This window comes from Hylobates moloch, unplaced genomic scaffold, assembly GCF_009828535.3.
Source record: "Hylobates moloch isolate HMO894 unplaced genomic scaffold, HMol_V3 SCAFFOLD_24, whole genome shotgun sequence".
Taxonomy (NCBI): domain Eukaryota; kingdom Metazoa; phylum Chordata; class Mammalia; order Primates; family Hylobatidae; genus Hylobates; species Hylobates moloch.
Window position 1 is genome coordinate 8883792 of NW_026652299.1, and position 22938 is coordinate 8906729.

Genomic DNA, 22938 nt, shown 5'->3' on the forward strand with positions numbered 1-22938 from the left:
CATCTGTCAAGAATATGAGGAATATCACCAAATCTTTCCCTTTTCAGTCCCTTCCAATACTGAAGAGATGAACTGAGAGACTAGAACCCTTTACAGGTATGAGTAGGAAACAACTGCCATCTGTTGTCTCTAAGGGCAGCCACCTATGAGACTTTATCTACGTAATAAGAACCTTGGTTTTCATCACCCCTTATCTGCCTCCAGACACTCCTTTCTATTGACTCCAGGTTTTTAGATAATAACTCTTTCAGCAAATTGCCAATCAGAAAATCTTTGACTCCACCTACAACCCTATGACCTATAAACTCCTACACTATCCACCCGTGCTCCTGTCCCGTCCTCTCCCCCAAACCTATGGATACTTCACATGCGTAGATTGATGTCTTTTGTCAACCCAACCACCTTGGGCACATGTTCTTAGACCTCTTGAGACTGTGCCTTGGGTCATGACCACTCATATTTGGCTCAGAATATTTTACAGAATAATTTACTCTTCAAATATTTTACAGAATTTGGCTCTTTTCATGGTCAGGTGATGAGCAGGGTAAAGCAGATGGCTTTTTATTTTTTTGCCATTGGGAGATTAGGATTTGGTTTACTTTTTTTTTTCTTTTTTTTTTTGAGAAAGGCAATTACTGCTTGTCTATCTGCGAGCCAACTCCCCAGATATTATTATCATCTCCTTTGTCATTCTATTTTGTCCTCTGGGGTTTAGACCTTGTAATTTTTTTTTCTATTCCATTCAGAATTCTTTAGTGAGATTTTAGAAAAAAGAGTAGTTACATGCATGTGTTCAATCCTAAATCAATTGGAAAATTATGCCTCTTTGGTAGTGTGATTAATTTTATATTTCTTTGTATTTTACTTATGTATGTACATTCATTTTGGATTTCTTTGCATCTTCCTTTACTGGCAGTCCATGAGGATAAGGAAGGTGAGTGTTCTTGTTTTTTTTTTTTTGAGGCAGGGTGTCACCCTGTCATCCAGGCTGAAGAACAGTGGCATGATTTGAGCTCACTGAAGCCTCAACCTCCCAGGCTTAAGCTAACCTCCCACCTCAGTCTCTCAAGTATCTGGGACTACAGGTGTGTGCCACCATGCTTGGCTAATTTTTAAATTTTTTTTGTAGAGATGGGATCTCACCATGTTGGCCAGGCTGGTCTCAAACTCCTGAGCTCAAGCAATCCACCCACCTCAGACTGTCAAAGTGCTGGGATTACAAGTGTGTGTCACCATGCCCAGCCCTTATTCACTTTTATGTCCTCAGAGCTCCCACAAGTCATGACATAAGCAAAGAATCAATAATTACTTTTTTTTTGAGACGGAGTCTCGCTCTGTTGCCCGGGCTGGAGTGCAGTGGCACGATCTCGGCTCACTGCAAGCTCCGCCTCCTGGGTTCACGCCATTCTCCTGCCTCAGCCTCTCCGAGTGCCACCACGCCCGGCTAATTTTTTGTATTTTTAGTAGAGGCGGGGTTTCACCGTGGTCTCGATCTCCTGACCTCGTGATCCGCCCGCCTCGGCCTCCCAAAGTGCTGGGATTACAAGCGTGAGCCACCGCGCCCGGCCAATAATTACTTTTTAAATAAACAAGATACTCTCCAGATTTTAATGATTTGCCTGTTGCCATAGTTTTTTCTATGCATAGGTCCAGCTTTCCCCACTCCATTTCCCTTCCAGCCATGTTGATTTTCTCTCGAATTACTGGTCAAGATTCAAATGGAATGAAGCAATAAAGATATTTTTATGTTTGCTTATAAGAGAATAAGCTTTCAAAAAGGATTTGAAAACTTGAGTCTTCCCTAAGTCCTTAAAATAGTTCCAAATAGCACCACTCCAATTATCAAAATATCATTTTTTTTTGTTCAATACCTTAAATTTTAAACAATGCTGAATATTTAAGCCAATTAAATAACTTTTTTCAAAATGTTAACACATTTACCATCTAAAACTATCTTAAATACCACCGATAGTATATATAACTCTCTTTAGGATAGCACATTTTAGACTAAAAACAGCATCAGCTGTGTCATTTTCAGTAACATGAAGCTAAAATTTAAATAGATCACCAAAGATTAAATTGAAATGAGCAAAAGCATGACCGGTGTTTTACACCATTAGCATGTGAAAATGTTCATTATATCAAATAGTTAAATTATAGAAAATTCATTTCAGTTGATTTTTATGAAATTTATTCAATTATAAATTAATACAATGTATGTGTTTTTCATAGGTGTGATAAATATTACATTTAAAGTATGACAGAAAAAAATAACATTTTATTTTTATATAAATAACCTTGTTATGCTCACCATTGCAATCTTTGAGTTAACAAATTTAATTTGAAAGTGTACTTCCTTTTTACTATTAGAGATTAAAATAGAAAATCACGATGTTCTTCAATAAGATTTTGACTTTATGAGCCTGTGTTTATAACTAAATGATAATATATTTACAGTTCATTTGGAAAAACTTCAGTGTTTTGTACTTACCTACAATGTCCTTCATAAGGCCTACAATACTCTCATCTCCTGTAATCCAAGGACGCTTCCCCACTTCATGACCATAGGCTGCTCTGAAATTGAAAACGGACATAAACATTTCTTAGCTTTTATGTGCATGTGTGTGATTATTTCAAATATCAGCTTTAGAAAATAAACATTTCTATGTGGACCTTTCTATGTGTTAGTAATTATATAAAATCAGGCTTTTTAAAAACAAAATATATAATACTTGGGATTAATGTCTTTTAACTTCTCTTTTTAAATTTCTTTTATTTTCTTTTTGTGAGGAATGGGGGAGATTGTTCATATGTTATTTTAATATCTTGCTATATTCTAGAGTGTAATTTTTTTTGGTCTCAGTTATTTTGTAATTTTTAAGATTATTTGAACACTACTTTTATACCTGTAGAATGTAGTATCTATACTAAAACTTATATACTATTTTGTAAGGCTAGAGACTAAAATGATTATAAATTGACATTTAAAATATAGCTATAATCTGTACATTTAATAGAAGTATATAAAATGTGATTATACTCATGATACTATTTTATAGGTAAATAACAAAATTTATGAATAATCAAAGCCAACACTACTTGGTTTGACATATTTGCTACCAATTTCATCTGTCATATTCCAGCTCAATTTTATTATTCTAGTAAGTATCCCATGAGGCATAGTAGAAAAATGCAAAATACATAGAGTACTTCAACTTTCAAGAAATTTCCATGAAATGAAGAAGGCAAAAACACTTGAAAAACATAGAAGAAATTAAAACAGAGGATTAAGGTGAAGTGCCTCTGAGTGCTGTTACATTGTTGTATCTTATGATGCTCTGAATGTGATAGTTCTGTAAGCAGACAAGGGGGTCTCCAGGGATTACAACATTTAATAAAGTTGAACCATTAGCCTGTTTTAGAGCCTCCTGCCCTGTCACCTGTTTTTTTCCCAAGCCTGGTGCGTAATGCTGTCACCTTGTTGGTTGGGGCAAGCTTCTGACAGACCCCAGCAACTCATAGACGAGCCTGAGTGAAATTTCCTCATTACCATGCTGAAGTCTCCACCCTGGGGAGGAGCTATAGCTTCATTACCATAACATGCGATCTACGCACTGGCATGATTACTCACTGCATCTCCGCAACTGAGACTCTTCCTCTGCATGCGATGATGCACCTTCTCCCTTATCACCCTATAAAACTCCCGTCACTTTCCCTCTGGGAGACACTGCTCTTGTGAAAACTCCCAGTGTCTTCCTTACTTATGCCAAGTAATCAAACTTCTATTGATCAAAACCTGCTCTCTCTACTTTTTTTTACTACAGAGAAATAGTTTATTTTAAATCATATTTTAGAATTAAGCATTATTTTAAAACTTATTTCATAATAAACATTGCAAAGATGATTTAACAATTAAAAAGATAAATATTAAATATTTAAGCCTGCTATATATTCCTCTCTTTTATTATACTTTAAGTTCTTGGATACATGTGCAGAACGTGCAGGTTTGTTACATAAGTATACACGTGCCATGGCGGTTTGCTGCACCCATCAACCCGTCACCTACATTAGGTATTTCTCCTAATGCTCTCCCTCCCTTAGCCCCTCACCCCCTGACAGGCCCAAGTGTGTGATGTTCCCCTCCCTGAGTCCGTGTGTTCTCATTGTTCAACTCCCACTTATGAGTGAGAACATGCGGTGCTTGGTTTTAAAGTTCCTGTGTTAGTTGGCTGAGAATGATGGTTTCCAGCTTTATCCATGTCTCCAGAAAGACCTTTGTTCCTCACCACATGAATGAAGCCCATTTTTTCTGGGTAACAGTTCTTAATTCTTTAGGAATCCAAAAGTTTGCCAGCTTGAAAGAAAGGAATGAAAATGCGCTTTTTGTATAGTACCAACCTGGGTTGAGTCTGTGTCAGTAAACTGGTGGGCTGGTACTCCCTAAGAGGGGCGGTAAGACCAGAGGTCTAGAGCACTGTTTTTCCTCCTTTGCAGACTTCCAAGGTGTAAATACTCCCATCATGGGCGATTTCGTACTACCAACAGAAATTCTGAGTATTTAATAATTGGCTTTTGACATCTGGTATAAGCCAGCTCTAGGTCAGTACTGGTCATGAGACCACACTTATTGGAAGCTATAGGGCTTCATTTTCCACATTTGTACAAGTAAATGGGTAACAATATGGACCTTAAAGGATTCCCATGAGAAATAAATGAGATAACATGTGAAAGAGACAGTTACATAGTACCCTGTCTCTGAGTCTTCTTTCCTAATGTAAATCTAATGCTAAAACTCCCTTCATCAGCATGTGGTATAGAACACAATTTTTAAACTAACATTTCTATTACCATACAAAGTAAGATGAAGGAAGAGGACTTTCTTTGAGAATAAACATAGACTGCTAAGAACTAAGGATGGAAGAGAGGGGCAATTGTTAGTTATTATTATTCATATTATTATTAGCCTGCAGCTTGCCTCTTTCTTGATTTCTAATATAAATGCTAAAGACAAAAATCATTATCATTAAATGGTAGTTAAAGGCTGATACTTGGATCCTTTTTTATTTTAATCACATAGAGCTCCATGGCCTTTGCTGATAGCATAATACATCTTATTACATTTAGGTAGTAAAATTCTATGTTCTGCCTCAGAGAATTTATATCTCAGAATATTATGCCACCTACTCCTCACTCTGGTAGACACCATGGTAATAATCTTTAAGGATATGTTTCTTCCTGCAATGCTTTTGGCGTCTCCCTCCCTTTAAAATACCACACAGAGTCTGCTTCTTCATTTTGTTAGCCCACTAGCCTGGGGTAGTGAAATGTATTTAGAAAGTGTTACCCAAATAAACCCAAAGTAAAGTGGCCTGTCATTAGAAAGAGTTGATATAGATTAAAGTGCAGTTACAAATATCAGTATTAAAGTTAAGAAAAATATTATATTGTTCAAACAAAGCTACTTAAAATAGTTGCAGCATAGATGTAATCTTCTTTTACAAATGCTGGAAAGGAAAAGAGAGCATGGGAGAGAGTTAACTCACTGCCACAGAATAAATTATTGCTATAAGTGGGTGTTTTCTGAGACATCTACTAGGAGTATTTACTCACAAAATTAGAATTGCAGGATGTAAAACTAGGAAGTTAATAGAAACTTGGATCCTCTTTAAAGTAGGACCACGCTGTAACCATCCCACAAAACGAAAAATGGCCCTGTTTTTAGAAAGCTTCCTTCCGTAAGTAAATAATTACAATTTCACAGCCTGCCTTCATTACATTATAATTTTTTTTCCATGATCCAATTGATGATTGGCCAATAAAGATGTTGAGAGGCCAGGGACGGTGGCTCATGCCTGTAATCCCAGCATTTTGGGAGTCCAACGTGGGTTGATCCCTTGAGACCAGGTGTTTGAGACCAGTCTGGGCAACATAGAGAGACGCCGTCTCTACAAAATTAAAGAAAAAATTAACCAGGCTTGGTGGCATGTACCTATAGTTGTAGCTACTCAGGAGCCTGAGGTGGGAGGATAGCCTGGGCCTGAGAGTTTAAGGCTGCAGTGAGCTATGATCACGCCACTGCACTCCAGCCTGGGCAACAGAGTGACACCTTGACTCCAAAAAAAGAATGTTAATTAGAAAAACAAAAACAAATAAAGATGTTGTGAAAAATCTTTGTAACATGCCATTCTATGTACTTTCTTATGCTCTCTTATTCAAACACTATTGCTTTTAAAGGAAGAAATGCTTAAATTAAATGAGACTAGAAGGGTCTGAAGGAGGCATCTACATCTCTCTGGCATGTTTTATCAGTGTCCTGTCAGCACACACGTACACTGCCATGTAAAGTAAACTCTGTGGTTTATTCCTGATATTTAATTCAAAGGGATATTTTTATCTTTAAATAATCTTACCTAAACTGTCACAGTTCTTAGCAGAATCCCTGTAGAGACAAAACCGTAGTAGGTTTTTGCTCTTATGAAAAAGAGAGAACACCCTTTATATAGCAGATTTGACAATGTAAATGACCTAAGATATTGTGATTCTATTTTAGGAACATAATACCCATTTCCTAGCTTACAATATGCTCTTTAGGACTGATATATCCTTCTGTTCTAGCTGAATTGTGGCATTATGATTATTAACCAATGTTATTCTCCATTAAATAATCCAGGTCATTAGTAAATATTTAATATAAAATATTATTCCCAAATACTTTATGCCTATTGCCTACTCATTCCAACAGACCCATAGATTTCAGGCATATTGTTGCTTCTTCTTGTTACAAAACCTTTTTGCTTATAATTATTAAGTGTCAAATAAATATAATCACCCAAAAAGTTGTATATTTCAGAATATTGGAATTGCCTAAATATTGCCATTTTGCAAAACAAATATATTCTTCAATGTGTGATTGATCTACTTTAGAAATCCCATAGAGTTGAAAATGAAAATGCAAAATAATGGTAATAGAATTTTAAAACTAACAGAGAGGTAAAAGCTTCTAAGAAAACTATTTTCACAGTTTGCCTTAAATAAGTGTAAGTTTTAGAAATCATTTGGTTCTTCTATCATCAGAATGTGTCCCCTTCAAATTCTTATGTTAAAATTTGATCTGCCAATGTGACAGTATTAAGGAGTAGAGTCTTTAGGAGGTGATTCAGTCATAAGGGCAGAGCCCTCATGAATGGGATTAGGACCCTTATAAAAGAGGTGAGAGGCAGGTGTTTGCCTCTTCTACCACATGAGGATGCAGCAAGAAGCACCATCTTGGAAGCAGAGAGCAGACCTTACCAGACAGTAAGTCTGCCAGCACCTTGATCTTGGACTTCCCAGCCTCCAGAACTATAAGAATATTCATTTCCCTTCTCTATAAATTATCCAGACTTAGGTATTTTGTATAGCAGTGGGAAAAAACTAAGACAGATCCTAAAATATTTCTAGTTGTACCTCTATTCTTGGCTTTTCCTTAGTATAAGAAATCAAAGATGGTAGCCTTATGAATTACAAAATCAGGCTGCATTATGACAAAAAATCATTTATTCAATACTTAGGTGTGGTAGGCAGTATGTCTGCAATAGGCCATAAAACTGGAGAAGATGGAATCCATGAGCCAAATGGCATTTCCTACTTTACAGTACTTGGATGGACAGAGATTTGACATCTATATGCCTGTGTAAAATCTTGCTTTGTTAAAGCACTCTAATTTTTATGTTACTATTAAGATTATAATATTTTTTTGAGACTGGGTCTGACTCTCTTGCCCAGGCTGGAGTGCAGTGTCACAATCTCAGCTCACTGCAACCCCCACCTTCCAGGCTCAAGCGATCCTCCCACCTCAACCTCACGAATAGCTGGGACTACAGGCATGTGCCACTACATCCAGCTAAATTTCTTTTGTATATTTTGTAGAGACAGGGTTTTACCATGTTGCCCAAGCTGGTCTCAAACTCCTGAGCTCAAGTGATCTGCCTGCCTTGGCCTCCCAAAGTCCTGGGGTTAGAGCCTTGAACCACCGCGCCTGGTCAAGATTATACATTTTTAACATTATCTTTTTCAACCAAGCAACTACTTTCAATGTGCATTACAATATTTAGTAAATGTGTAATCCTCTTTGACTCAGCGATTCCCATAATCTGCCATTGGTCAAGAAGAAAGGGAGTCACTGACCTGGCTTGAGTATCAGCCAAGAAGTAGAGCAGAAGTGGCATTGAGGGAGGCAAAGAGGAAGAAGTGATCAGACAAAACTTAACACAATAATGGGAGGCCCTGGATCTAGAGGCAACTGAACACATGCAGTGTTTGATTTTAGTATAAAAAAACAAGGCAACAGTCAGAATGAAAACTGAAGAGACCAACAGACCACGGAAGTGGCATGAAGACTACATGTATGTATGTATGTATGTATTTAAAGACATGGTCTTGCTGTAGCCCAGGCTGGAGTGCAGTGGCACAATCACAGCTTACTGCAGCCTCAACCTTCTGGGTGCAAGTGATCCTCTCACCTCAGCCTCTCAAGTGGCTTGGACTGCAGGCATGCATCACCATGCCCAGCTGATTTTTGTATTTTTTGTAGAGTTGAGATCTCGCAATGTTGCCCAGGCTGATCTGGAACTACTGGGCTTTTGTGATCCACCCGCCTCAGCCTCCCAAAGTGCTGGGATTACAGATGGTAGCCACTGCATCCATCCCTTTGTTGCTCAGGCTGGTTTTAATTCCTAGGCTAAAGTGACCCACATTGGCCTCCCAAAGTGCCAGGAATACAGCCATGAGCTATCATGCCTGGTCTGACTACTTTGAACACATCTGAACAAAGAGCAGCCACAGAAAGAAATTTATCTAAACTTAAGCAAAGCCTCCTAAAAATACAGCTGCCACTGACCCATCCTCAGAGGTAGATGGACCTTAGCACCTGGAGGTACAAATTCAGCTGCCATTCATCTCCCTCTTGGGAGCTTCCAGCTAGGAAGGATACTGCCCATTAGCATCATGATGAAAAAGCCCAATGGAAACTTTTATGTTTTCCCATTGAAGCTCTAAAACTCTTCCCTTTAGTCAAGCTGGTATATAAACCCTTACCCATGGCTGTTCAGCAAACTACCCCTTGTAGAATTCTTGTATCAGAGTGTGAAATAAACTTTTCTCCTGTTAACCTGTCTGTTGTCAATTAATTGGCAGGCCCTCAATCACTTTGACCTAAGTACTCATTTGGTAGAGAAAAAGTTTCCTCCCAACAGAACTTCAGCTGGAAAAGATCAGAAGTGGGATTTTAAGCTAAATATTTGGGAGGTAAAAAATAATAATGAGCAAACACTTCTGGGATCAGGAACGATGGGTGATGTAGGAAGAAGAGGCATGTGATCAGGCATCCCAAACACCACAGACATTTATGGGCAGGGCCATGATGTTGACTGAGTCACTACAGCTTAAAACAAGAAGACTAAAATAAACAAAGGAAGGATGGAATAGATGTCCATTTGCTTAGAAGTCTTCTTTAATTCACTGTACATTGCCTGTAGCATTAAAATATACAACCCTTCTGAATCATCTGTCTAATGAAAACTCAGTAAGAAGGTTTAATTAAAATTATGAAATTTTCCATCATCACAAGGTGAAATATAAAAGATGAAACAATAGAAGAGCATGAGGTGCTTTCCTGAAATACAACTTTAAAGTCTTGAAAATAATCAACCGGTTTCTTACTTAAGTAGGATGACCATAAGGATCTGAATAGAATAGCAGGGCAGAATATATTTTAAATGCTTAGAGGATAAAAATTCACAACCTTGCTGCATGAATATCCAAGAGGCAAGGACACTCTATAAAGTTCAAATTCATTCAATCTAATTATCTGCCCTCTCTTACATTAAGGCCAAAAATGAATATTAACCATTTTTATTAACTATGACCCCCATTCATTAAATACTAAAACCTGCTCGAGAAAATGTGGTGGTATGTATTTTGCAAATTATGCATTAAAGTTATGCAGATAAAGTTATAACATGATTAATAAGTTATATAAACTATCATTCTTACATCAAGTTGTGAAATTACATTCTTAATCACTAAAATTAAGAACTTCAGTGTTATCTAATAGCCATAGTTGTAATCATTTGCACAGTGTAAGCCAAACATTATTTATTTATTTATTTTATTGAAACAGAGTCGTCCAGGCTGGAGTGCAGTGGCACAATCTCTGCTCACTGCAAACTCTGCCTCCCGGGTTCAAGCAATTCTCTTGCCTTAGCCTCCTCAGTAGCTGGGATTACAGGCACCTGCCACCACACCAGGCTAATTTTTATATTTTTAGTAGAGAAGAGGTTTCACCATGTTGGTCAGGCTGGTCTTGAACTCCTGACCTCAGGAGATCCATCCACGTCGGCTTCCCAAAGTGTTGGGATTACAGGCCTGAGCCACCATTCCCGGCCTAATTTTTATATTTTTTTAGTAGAGATGAGGTTTCACCACGTTGGCCAGGCTGGTCTCAAACTCTTGACCTCAAGTGATCTGCCCACCTCGGCCTCCCAAAGTGCTGCAATTACAGATGTGAGCCACTGTGACTGGCCTACTAAACTTTAAAGAATGGATATTGTTCCCAATTTGAAAACCAGTAGCATGAAGAATGAAGAAAGGTAAAGAATGTACTCTGAGTTTCTATGACAGCCAAATGTTTTTTCTCTGAAATTCTATTTGATTTGGTTTCATCTTTCTGAAACGTTTTCCTAACTGTCGAGTTTGGCTCATCTTCATATTGATTTTTCAGTTTCAAATAATCAGAAAATATTTAAAAAGTATTTCTGGTTATCATAAAAATAAGTGTTGATAATTTAGCCTAATCATGAAGAAATCAAGCTTTGGAACATTAACTCCTCTGTTAGTTATTAAAGAAATAAAGTAAAATGATTACATGTGGTTTAGAGATGTCAATACAGGAGAGGAACTTAAATGTTTAAATCTTGTTAAAGTTTTAGCCCTGATTCTGCCACTAACTTGCTATGTCACCTTATTCTGATCCTCAGTTATTTCATCAATCAAATGAGACTACTGAGCAGCTAAGGTTTCTCTGTATCCATGGATTCCCTCACTACGGATTCAACCAACTAAGGATCAAAAATATTTGGGGAAAAAAATGGATGGCTGCATATATACTAAACATGTTCAGACTTTTTTTCTCATCACTATTCCCTAAACAATACAGTATAACAGCTATTTACATGATATTTATACTGTATTAGGTATTATAAGTAATCTAGAGATTATTTAAAGTATATGGCATAGGCCTAGGTTCTTTGGAAATATGATGCCATTTGTATATAAGGGACTAGACCATTGTGGATTTTGGAATGATAGGGAGGCCCTGGAACTAATCCTCCACAGATACCAAGGGATGACTGTACTAGGATTCTATTACACATTTTTCCAAATATTAGACAACCTAATGTGATTTTGTAAATTTTTGTATGCGATGTAGAGTAGTAGCTTTTAAACTAATACTTACATTTTGGCCCACTTATCTAGTTCTTCTTCAAGATATGTTTTCACCATTTTTGGTTGAAGGCCAAGAGAATTTCCCAAGAAATAGATGGCATTTTCATCCTTATTCACTAATGATAAATCAACTGAAACAGAAGAAATGTCAAAAAAAAAAGCTTTTTCAGTATGGTATTGTTAAGCCAGTACAAATAATTAATATAATCAACTCTAAGAAGGATAAAAAGTAATTAAAAATTACTCCCAAGGATGACATCAGGTCCTCCAAATAATAATTAGCTTTTGCATTTACATTTTAAAATATAATTTAAACCTATACAGGCTATTATGAAGATCTCTCATATTTACTGTTCTCCATGAGGAAATCTAAATTAGCAACTACTTCCAATCATGAATTGCCAAAGCATTAGAAAAGAGTTAAAAACAAATGTTTTTAATTAGGAAATACATCAGCCTATCTAATTGTATAAGAAGATTACCAGACTTTAGTCAAGTACTAACACTGTACTAATTTGTGTTGTAGACATGGCAATTTTTTAAAAAATGCAAATAATTATTTATATAACTAAAGTAGATGTACTGGATCTATGCGTTTTTTTTCATTCTATATCCATACACACATACAGACAGTACTAACATATGTATAGGCAAAGATTATTTTCTATATCTACTTCTTATTCATATAAATCAAACTTGATGATTTTTATCCTACAGTTTACCCACTGCAAACAAACCAATCCATGCACTTAAGATGCAATCCAGAAAGTCACAAGTTTACAATCACAATTGTAAACTACTGAGTTTTCTCTTATATCTTAGGGGAAAAAAAACTAAGCTTCTCGTTTATATTTCACTGGAATCATTAAGTACTATGTTGGTCTTTACTTCAGACTACTTAATTAAACCTTTGAAGACTTTTTAAAGACATACCATCTATTTCAACCTGATCTCTTTTATAGATATTGTTTTTCATTGGCATCTTTTAAGCCTGACCAATAAAAGATATGTACATATTGTTTACACATGTGTGCCAGAAGAGTCCTCGTGGTTAAGGTATCCATTATTTCCTGGACCTAGGATTAGATATGCCTCCCCATTTCCCATCCTAAAGGTTATCATGTCAGCCAGGCACTGTGGCCCATGCCTGTAATCCCAGCACTTTTGGAGGCAAAATCAGGAGGATCACTTGAGCCCAGGAGTTCAAGACAAGCCTGGGCAACACAGCGAGACTCCATCTCTATTTAATTTATTTTTTTAAATAAAAGGTCATCACATCAATGGTTCTTGTCACATTGCACATTACTGATAATCTCCTTATAGCTTGAGTCCAAGTTTAGTGGCTTTGGGATTATATCCACAGTTTTCATGGCTCCTATGCTTTCTCTACACAACCCTTGAGAATATGGGAGCTCTAGGTTCATCCATAGTTCCCAGTCCTTCAGTGCCAGCTGCTAACTCTTGCACAATTCAATGTCGTGTGGATTCTGTTGGACATCTTGTTTAGTATTTAATGCTTATGAAGTGGGAGAGGGTTCCCTTTCTGAAGCATTTATTGTTTTACCATTTTTTCCCAAAGCAAGTCAGGATTAACGTACACCAGCTATTCTTGTTTTTAGGATTATTTTCTGTCTCCTGTACTGACAAATTTTTTAGCATATTGTGAGTTTAGTGCTATACTAAAACATTTATTGTAGAAATTATGATATTATTACATTTTTCTTTAAAGTAGGTGTTGCCAATTAGGGCACACATTTTTTGCAGTTTCTCAATGGTCCTCTTGGTTTTCTCTCTCACTTCAATGGCCTTTTCACAAAGGCCACAGAGCTTACTAGAACTATCCTTTTCAAAGTGAACTGCTCGATTAACACATGTCCTGTTAGTAAATCCCAAAATTTTGGTTAAGTCACAATGCTTCAAGACTGCAGTTCACTCTTCTTGTAGGTATTGTTTTCCAACTCTTTCTTTTAGTGCCTTTGCTTCTTATTCCCTGGAAGGTCTTCCTCCATTGAATTTAGCCTGATCTTATTAGGGGGAGGAAAGGGGGGATAAGGTGTCTCAATTTCTTCCTCTTAATCCATACTGTCCAGAGTTACTCTGAGAAAACACTGAGAGGTGTCATGATATGGGGATCCTGTGGGTTCATGTTCAGATCAGATCATTTGCTGCATTTGTTCTGTTAATACCCAGCAGGCAGGATCTTTAATGAGTACCCTTGTTTTAAGCAAGGCAGGGCAAACTTTTTCTGTAAAAAGCCAGAAAGTAAATATTTCAGGCTTTCCAGGCCATACAGTCTCTGCTGCAATTCATCTTTTTTGTTATGATAGGATAAAAAAAGCCATAGATAATTAAAAAATAAATGTGGCAGTGATCCTAAAAACTTTATTCCAAAAAGAAGGCAGAGATTTTTTGAGCCTTTTCTTGGGGTCACACTTCAAATTCTGGCACAGATTGGGCATGTTAAAAGAGTTCACCAGTTCCCCCTATCAGCCAAGTCTCCACATTCAGTAAATCCTCCTTGAGCTGGGAATACTTGCTTCATGTAACAGGCCCCCCTAGTTTACTAGGGCTTCTAGAACTAAGGCTTCTGGGTAGCTTAAACATACATTTATTGTCTTACAATTTTGCAGGCTCTAAGTCCAAAATCAAGTGTTGGCAAGGTTGATTCCTTTCAAGCACTGTGACGGAAGAATATGTTCTAGGCCTCTCTGCTTGGCTTATAGATGGCCATCTCTTGTGTGTTTGGCGTTCTCCCAGTATGCCTGTGTGTTTCCCGATTTCCCCCTTTTATAAGAACATCACAACATATTGAACTAGGGCCCACTCTAGTGATCTCATTTTAACTTGATTATTTTTGTAAGGACAGTATTAGGCACAGGTGGTTAGGCTGTCAACACATGAATTTTTAGGGAACGTAATTCCACCCATAGCAATCTGCTTAAAGGTTCACTTGACTTCAAACTTGTTTACGAGCTCAAGATTTTCAGCTTTTAACAAGCAGGGCTTGCTCCAGTTACTCCTTAGGTCAACAGTGTTAGCGCCATTCTTCTGGAATGCTCCTTTCTTTGAAAAGGCTACAGTATGATTGCTATAAAGCTCATGGTTCTGAAAATTCACTTGATTGCTTGAGGAGCATTTTAGTGCATCAAAAATGTCCACCACTGTGGACCTTATGAGCTTACTCTTTCAGTTTATATGAAGCTTAACCTAAGAACTAGTTTCAAAATATCAATATCACTTCAGATTTAAATCTTCTCCCCAGCCCTAGCTCATGCTTGACTTAAGTTCAGGAAACTGCAGTTTGGAACAAAGGAATGTGTCTATTAACAATTTATTTTCTTGTTCCTCACTGCTGCTGCTTCTAATTCCTCCAATGGAGTGGAAAAAGAAAGGCAAGAAAATCTTAGTCCAGCTTTGGTGCTTTTTGGTTAGCTCTTTCCCTTATGAAGTATTTTTTCTGAGTTCATGAAAATCTCCTTCCCACTGCAGACCTCCAATCTCCAGTATCCTGAAGTAGTTAATGAATACTTAAGCTGATGTCTCACGATCTGCTCGCTACCACCACTTCCCACTTCATACAATATATTTCTAGAATATTTATGCAAAACTTACCACAACCCAACAAGCAGACTTCTCAGGTATGACCCTTTTGCAGTATATTTTTGTTATAGGAGTTATTAAGAAATTATTTTAGGCAGATAGAGATGAAAACGGGTCCTTGGGAAGTTTTTGTTTCTTTTAAAGCAGCTCCAGAAATGTTTCTTGTCTAACAGGAAAGCCCCGGCTCTTAGAGCCTGCAGGCAAGCTTTAATATGCAAATGAAGGCCATTAGAAACTGGGTCCACCAAACATGGTGATTTCCCTCGTCTTCCTCTTGTCCCCGCATGTGCCTGGCAACATGGCCGCCCTCACATATCCCCACAACTGGTCTCTAACACAATCAGAACACACACAACATTTATTGATAAAGTTCACCATCTTATATGGACATAGTTCATGTTGCCCCAAGATAATGACAATAATAACATCAAAGAGCACTGATCACAGATTACTATTATAGATATAATAATGAAAAAGTTTGAAATATTGTGAGAATTGCCAAAATGTGCCATAGAAACATAAAGGGAGCACATGCTCTTGGAAAAATGATGCCTATAGACTTGCTGGAATTGGAGTTGCCACTAACTTTTAATTTGTAAAAAATGCAGTATCTGTGAAGCACTCTAAAGAAGAATGCAGAGCTCCCCAGGTATGGGCAGTTTTCCAATCAGGAAAACAGGTGAGGTGCTCAAGACGGATGCCTAGAAGTAGCTAGTGTATGCTGCTCTCATGGAGAGAAAACAAAGTGGTGAGTAAATGCTACGTCTTCAAGTAGATCATCTAAGAGGTCATCTTGGTATTCAACAAGAAAGCAAGAGGACCCACAGAGAAGAGAGGAGCAAAGCCAAGGACTTGCCCACCTGGGACCAGTATAGATGTGGGGAAAGCTCCCTAAAGTCAGGAAAGGGCTGGTGAGTGAGAGTTCCCAGGGGATCCAAACTTCTGCCATGGATCTTCGCAATCCTGGGCATGGGAGAAGCCCTTGACTTCAGTGGAACTCCAAATCAACACAGAGACCAGCCTGGAGTCCTTGCAGGGGTACCACTTAAGCCCTGTGGAGCCGCACAGGCCTTGGATCCCTGAGCAGCTAGGCATCAGCTGCCATAGCCCCAGTAGAGGCTACTGTAATGGTGCCAAGGAGTGGCCAGACTGCCTAAGCCAACAACGATAAAACAGGTCAAAGAAGGGCAACACATAATGATAAAGGGTTCAATTCAACAAGAACACTAAACTATCCTAAATATACACATAGCAAACACTAGAGCACCCAGATTCATAAAACAAGTACTTCTAGACCTATGAAAAGACTTAGATGGTTAACAATACTAGTACGGGATTTCAACACCCCACTGACAGCATTAGACAGATCGTCAAGTCAGAAAACTAACAAACACATTTTGGACTTCAATTCAACACTTAACCAATGGGACCTAATAGACATCAACAAAACATTCCACCCATCAACCAGAGATTATACATTCTTCTCGTCTGTGAACAGAGCATACTCTATGATTGACCATATGCTTGGAGATAAAGCAAGTCTCAATGAATTCAAAAAACTGAAGTCATATCAGCCATACTTTCAGACCACAGTGGAATAAAAGTAGAAATCATTACCAAGAAGATCTGTCAGAAGTACACTATTACATAGAAATTAAGCAACTTACTCCTGAATGACTTTGGGGTAAACAATGAAATTAAGGCAGATATCAAAAAATTATTTGAAATAAATGAAAACATAGACACAACCAACATGTCAAAATCTCTGAGATGCAGCAAACACAGTGTTATGAGGAAAATTTATAGTGCTAAGCACCTACATCAATAAGTTAGAAAGATCTGCAATTCACAATTTAGCAACACACCAAGAGGAACTAGAAAAGCAAGAACAAACTATCCCCAATGCTAGTAGAATAAATAACTGAAATCAAAGGAGAAAAGAATGAAATCAAGTACAAAATATTCATAAAAAGATCAATGAAACCAAAAGCTGTTTCTTTAAAAAGACAAACAAGATCAGCAGACTATCTAGATTAAAAAGAAAAAAATAAAGATGATTCAAATATGCACAGTCAGAAACAACAAAGATGACATTACAACTAATCCTGTAGAAACACAAAAGATCCTGCCAGGAGTGGTGGCTCACGCATGTAATGCCAGCACTTTGGGAGGCTGAGGATGATGTATCATGAGGTCAGGAGATCGAGACCATCCTGGCTAACATGGTGAAACCCCATCTCTACTAAAAGTACAAAAAAATTAGCCAGGCGTGGTGATGAGCACCTGTAGTCCCAGCTTCTCGGGAGGCTGAGGCAGGTGGATGGTGTGAACCCGGGAGGCAGAGCTTGCAATGAGCTGAGATCATGCCACTGCACTCCAGCCTGGGTGACAAAGCAAGACTCCATCTCAAAGAAACAAGAAAAAAAAAAAAAAGAAATAGAAAAGATCCCAGCTGGGCGCTGTGGCTCATGCCTGTAATCCCAGCACTTTGGGAGGCCAAGGTGGGCGGATCACCTGAGGTCCGGAGTTCAAGACCAGCCTGACCAACATGGAGAAACTCTGTCTCTACTAAAAATACAAAATTAGCTGGGCATGGTGGCATATGCCTGTAATCCCAGCTACTTGGGAGGCTGAGGCAAGAGAATCGCTTGAACCTGGGAGGTGGAGGTTGCAGTGAGCCGAGATCGCACCATTGCACTCCAGCCTGGGCAACAAGAGTGAAACTCCATCTCAAAAAAAAAAAAAAAAAGAAATACAAAAGATCCTTACAGACTCTTATGAACACTTTATCCATGAAAACTAGACAACCTGAAGGAAATAGATAAATTCCTGGAAAGATACAACCTCCCAAGACTAAACCAGGTAGAAACTAAGACCCTGAACATTCCAATAGCGTTTCAACTTGAATCAGTCATAACATCTTACCAACCAAAAAAAGTCCCGTGCCAGATGAATTCACAGCCAAATTCTATCAGACTTACAAAGAAGAGCTGGTACCAACACTGCTGAAACTATCCCAAAAAATTAAGGAGGGGGTGACTCCTCCCCGACTCATTCTAGGAAGCCAGTATCACTCGACACCAAAATCTGCCAAAGAAATAACAACAACAACAACAACAACAACCACCACCACAAAATTACAGGTCAATATCCCCATAGAAGCAAAAATCATCAACAAAATACTAGCAAACCAAATCCAGAAGCACATGAAAAAGTAATTTCACCACATGCAAGTAGGTTTTATTCCTGGGATGCAGGGTTGATTCAACCCATGTAAATCTGTAAATGTGATTCAGTATGTAAAGATAATTGAGAACAAAAACCATATGATCATGTCAATAGACATAGAAAAAGCTTTCAGTAAAATCCAATATCCCTTCATGATAAAAACTCTCAACAAACTAGGCATCAAAGGAACATACCTCAATATAATAAGAGCGATCTATGACAAACTCACAGCCAACACCATACTGAATGAATAAAAGCTGGAGGTATTCTCCTTAAGAACTTGAACAAGTCAAAGATATCTCCCACTCCTACTCAATATAGTACTGGAAATCTTAGCCAGGGCGGTCAGTTAAGAGAAAGAAAGAAAAGAAATCTAAATAGAAAAAAAATTATCTATCTTTACTAATGATAAGATTCTATACCTAGAAAATCCTAAAGACTCCACCAAAATTCTAGAACTGCTACACAATTTCAGTAAAGTTTCAGAATACAAAATCAACATTAAAAAATCAGGAGCATTTCTATATGCCAAGAATGTTCAAGCTGAGAGCCAAATCAATAATACAATCCCACTTGCAACAGCCAAAAAATAGTAAAACACTAAGAAATACATCTAACCAAGGAGGTGAAAGCTCTCTACAAGGAGAACTCCAAAGTACTGCTCAAAGAAAAATTGTAGATGACACAAATAGAAAAACATTCCATACTCATGGATTGGAAGAATCAATATCATGAAAACGACCATATTGCACAAAGCAATTTATAGATTCAAAGCTATTCCTATCAAACTACCAATGTCATTTCTCACAGAAATAGAAAAATTATTCTAAAATTCATATGTGACCAACAAAGAGCCTGAATAGCCAAAGCAATCCTAAGCAAAAAGAACAAGGCTGATGGCATCACATTACCTGACTTCAAACTACAAGGCTACAATAACCAAAACAGCATGATACTGGGACCAAAACATATACATAGACCAATAGAACAGGATACAGAACCCAGAATAAAGCCACACATCTACAACAGTCTAATCTTTAACAAAGTTGACAAAAACAAGCAATGGGGTAAGAACTCTTATTCAATAGGTGGTGCTGGGATAACCAGCCAGCAATATGCAGAAGAATGGAACTGGACCCCTACCTTTCAAAAAATACAATTATTGACTCAAGATGGATAGGACTAAAATGTAAGACCTAAAATTATAAAATTCCTAGAAGAAAACCTAGGAAATATCATCCTGGACAGTGGCTTTGTCAAAGGATTTGTGACTGAGTCCTCAATAGCAATTGCAAAACCCCCCCCAACTGACAAGTGGAACCTAATTAAACTAAAAAGCTTCTGCACAGCAAAAGAAACTATCAGCAGAGTAAATAGACAACCTACAGAATGGGAGAAGATATTCACAAACTATGCCTTGCAAATATTTAATATCCAGAATCTATAAGGAATTTAAGCAATTCAACAAGCGAGAAACAAATAACCCCATTAAAAAATGAGCAAAGAATGGAGGCAGAGGTGGGGGGATCCCGAGGTCAGGAGATTGAGACCATCCTGGCTAACATGGTGAAACCTCGTCTCTACTAAAAATACAAAAAATTAGCCAGGTTTGGTGGCAGAGGCCTGTAGTCCCAGCTACTTGGGAGGCTGAGGCAGGAGAATCGCTTGAACCTGGGAGGTGGAGGTTGCAGTGCACTGAGATCACACTACTGCACTCCAGCCTGGGAGACAGAGCGAGACTCCGTCTCAAAAAAAAAAAAAAAAAAAAGGCAAAGAACATGAATAGACACTTCTCGAAAGAAAACAAAACATACATACAGCCAACAAATATACGAAAAAGTGCTCAACATCATTAATCATTAATGAAATGCAAATCAAAACCACAATGAGATACCATCTCACACCAGTCAAAATGGCTATTATTAAAAAGTCAAAAAATAACAAATGGTGACAAGGTTGCAAAGAAATAAAACACTTATACATCGTTGGTGGGAATGTAAATTAGTTCAGCCACTGTGGAAAGCAGTGAGGAGATTTCTCAAAGAATTTAAAATAGAACTACCATTTGACCCAGCCATCCCATTACCAAGTATATACCTAAAGAAAAATATATTGTTCTACTAGGAAAACACAAGCATTTGTAGATTCATTGCAGAACTATTCATAAAAGCAAAGCTATGAAATTATTCTAGATGTCCTTCAATGGTGGATTGGATAAAAAACATGTGGTACAAATACACCAAGGAATGCTACATAGCCATAAAAAGAATGCAATCATGTCCTTTTCAACAACATAGATGCAACTAGGGGCCATTATCTTAAATGACTTAATGCGTGATCAGAGAACTGCATACTATATGTTCTCATTTTTAAGTGGGAGCTAACATTTGGTACATATAGCTATAAAGGGAGGAACAATACCACCTATAGGGTACAATGTTCACTACTTGGGTAACAGGATTATTTGTACTAAAAACCTTGGCATCATGCAATTTACCCATATAACAAACTTGCACATGTGCCCCCGAACCTAAAATAAAAGTTGAAATTAAAAAAATAATAATACAAACAGCAAAGTGCAGTAAAGTGAGTTATGCCTGTATGTCCCTTTAATATATTCATTGCTGGCATCCCAATAAAGCTAATTTTAATCTGAATTGCAACTATGTTAAAGTCTTTGTGTAAAGGCTTATATCTTCTACAGATATAGATTACCTATCATAATGACTTCCACAAAAAAAAAAAAAAACTTGATATGTGTTTGGAACATCCTACTAATAGCATCAACATTAGCCATACACGACCACAATTGTAAATACATTGTTAGATACAAGTACCAGATAGTCTGTGTTTGAAAGAGACAAACTGCCATTGATGTTAATATCATACATATATTGATATGCTACTTTTAAAACTGGTTATAATATTCCTAAAACAATTTTTTAAATTATATAATTAGAAAAGAGATCATTTTGGCCGGGCACGGTGGCTCATGCCTGTAATCCCAGCACTTTGGGCGGCTGAGGTGGGTGGATCACGAGGTCAGGAGATGGAGACCATCCTGGCTAACATGGTGAAACCCTGTCTCTACTAAAAATACAAAAAATTAGCCAGGTGTGGTGGTGGGTGCCTGTGGTCCCAGCTACTTGGAAGGCTGAGGCAGGAGAATGGTGTGAACCCAGGAGGCGGAACTTGCAGTGAGCCAAGATCGCACCACTGCACTTCAGTCTGGGTGACAGAGCAAGACTCCATCTCAAAAAAAAAAAAAAAAAAAAATTGATCATTTCATATTTTATTAGGACTTAGATACTGGTCTATCACATCAGGAGCTTGAACAAAATACCAGTGCCTGGGTTTGAGTCAAAAACTCTAAATTTTTTGATGTAGGACTCTAATATAGGCATATTTTTTTTAAAAAATCCCCCAACCAATTCCTTATGTGAACTCACTTCAGAAGGCCTGGCATTTAATTTACCCATTAAAAACAAAACAAAAAATAAACAAAAAATGAGACTTCTCAATTTAATTAAATTATCCAAGGTCACAAAGGTAGCTTACCTTCAACTTACTACAGCATAAGTTTACTGTAATTTAAGATTTAAGTTCATTTTAAATATTTTAAAATTCAATGATAAAATACATATGAACTCAAAACTTTCCAATACTTTTCACAGATGAAACATACAGAAAATTACATTGTTTCCCATTTGTAATAAAATTAAAAAGCTACGTTAGGACAGAGGTGAAGGGCCCAGTCCAGTTCCCCCAAGGGCTAAAAGAATAAAAATCTCAGCATACTTCTAACTCCCAAACACGCACATATACAAACACTCAATAAACAAACTCATATTGAAAATCAGGTGTAAATTTAATAGAGAAACTACCTATATTTTCCTTTTCCTTTTACAAATTGAAGAGGAAACCTAGAAGTAACGACATGTTTTGATGGAAAAGCAAAGGTAACATTTTAAATGTTTTTTTAAATGGCTCGTCTGTGTAAAGAATATTTGAAGTACTGAGAGACAGGACTAGCTGGATTTTCTAGGCTGAATAAGAATTCCTAAGCCTAGCTGGGGAAGGTGACCACACCCAACTTTAAACACAGGGCTGGTAACTCAGCTCACACCTGACCAATCAGGTAGCAAAGAGGGCTCACTAAAATACAAATTAGGCTAAAAGCAGGAGGTAAAGAAATAGTCAAATCATATATTGCCTGAGAGCACAAAGGGACAATGATCGGGATATAAACCCAGGCATTCAAGCAGGGAGTGGCAACCCCCTTTGGGTCCCCTCCCATTGTATGGGAGCTCTGCTTTCACTCTATTAACTCTTGCAACTGCACACTCTTCTGGTCCCTGTTTATTACGGCTTGAGCTGAGCTTTTGCTCACTGTCCACCACCGCTGTTTGCCGCCGTTACAGACCTGCCATTGACTCCCACCCGGGTCCACCACTGCTGTTTGCCACCATCGCAGACCCGCCATTGACTCCCACCCTTCTGGATCTGGCAGGGTGTCCGCTGTGCTCCTGATCCAGCAAGGCGCCCATTTCTGCTCCCGATTGGGCTAAAGGCTCGACATTGCTCCTGCACAGCTAAGTGCCCGGGTTCATCCTAATCAAGCTGAAC

General features: G+C 37.8%; 1 protein-coding gene across 5 annotated transcripts in view; it reads right to left on the minus strand.

The window, feature by feature from the left end:
- The window catches only part of KYNU (kynureninase), a 146952-nt gene that overhangs the window by 106291 nt on the left and 17723 nt on the right, over nt 1-22938 (minus strand). For 3 of the 5 annotated variants that reach the window (XM_032145770.2, XM_032145769.2, XM_032145772.2), the window contains exons 3-4: nt 11495-11615; nt 2492-2574 (exon numbers count right to left, since the gene is read on the minus strand). In XM_032145770.2, the coding sequence (XP_032001661.1) occupies nt 2492-2574; nt 11495-11615 (204 nt within the window). Of the gene's footprint in view, nt 1-2491; nt 2575-11494; nt 11616-15096; nt 15135-22735; nt 22922-22938 lie in introns of those variants that run through there. The other 2 variants (XM_058434427.1, XM_032145771.2) reach the window with 2 other exon arrangements.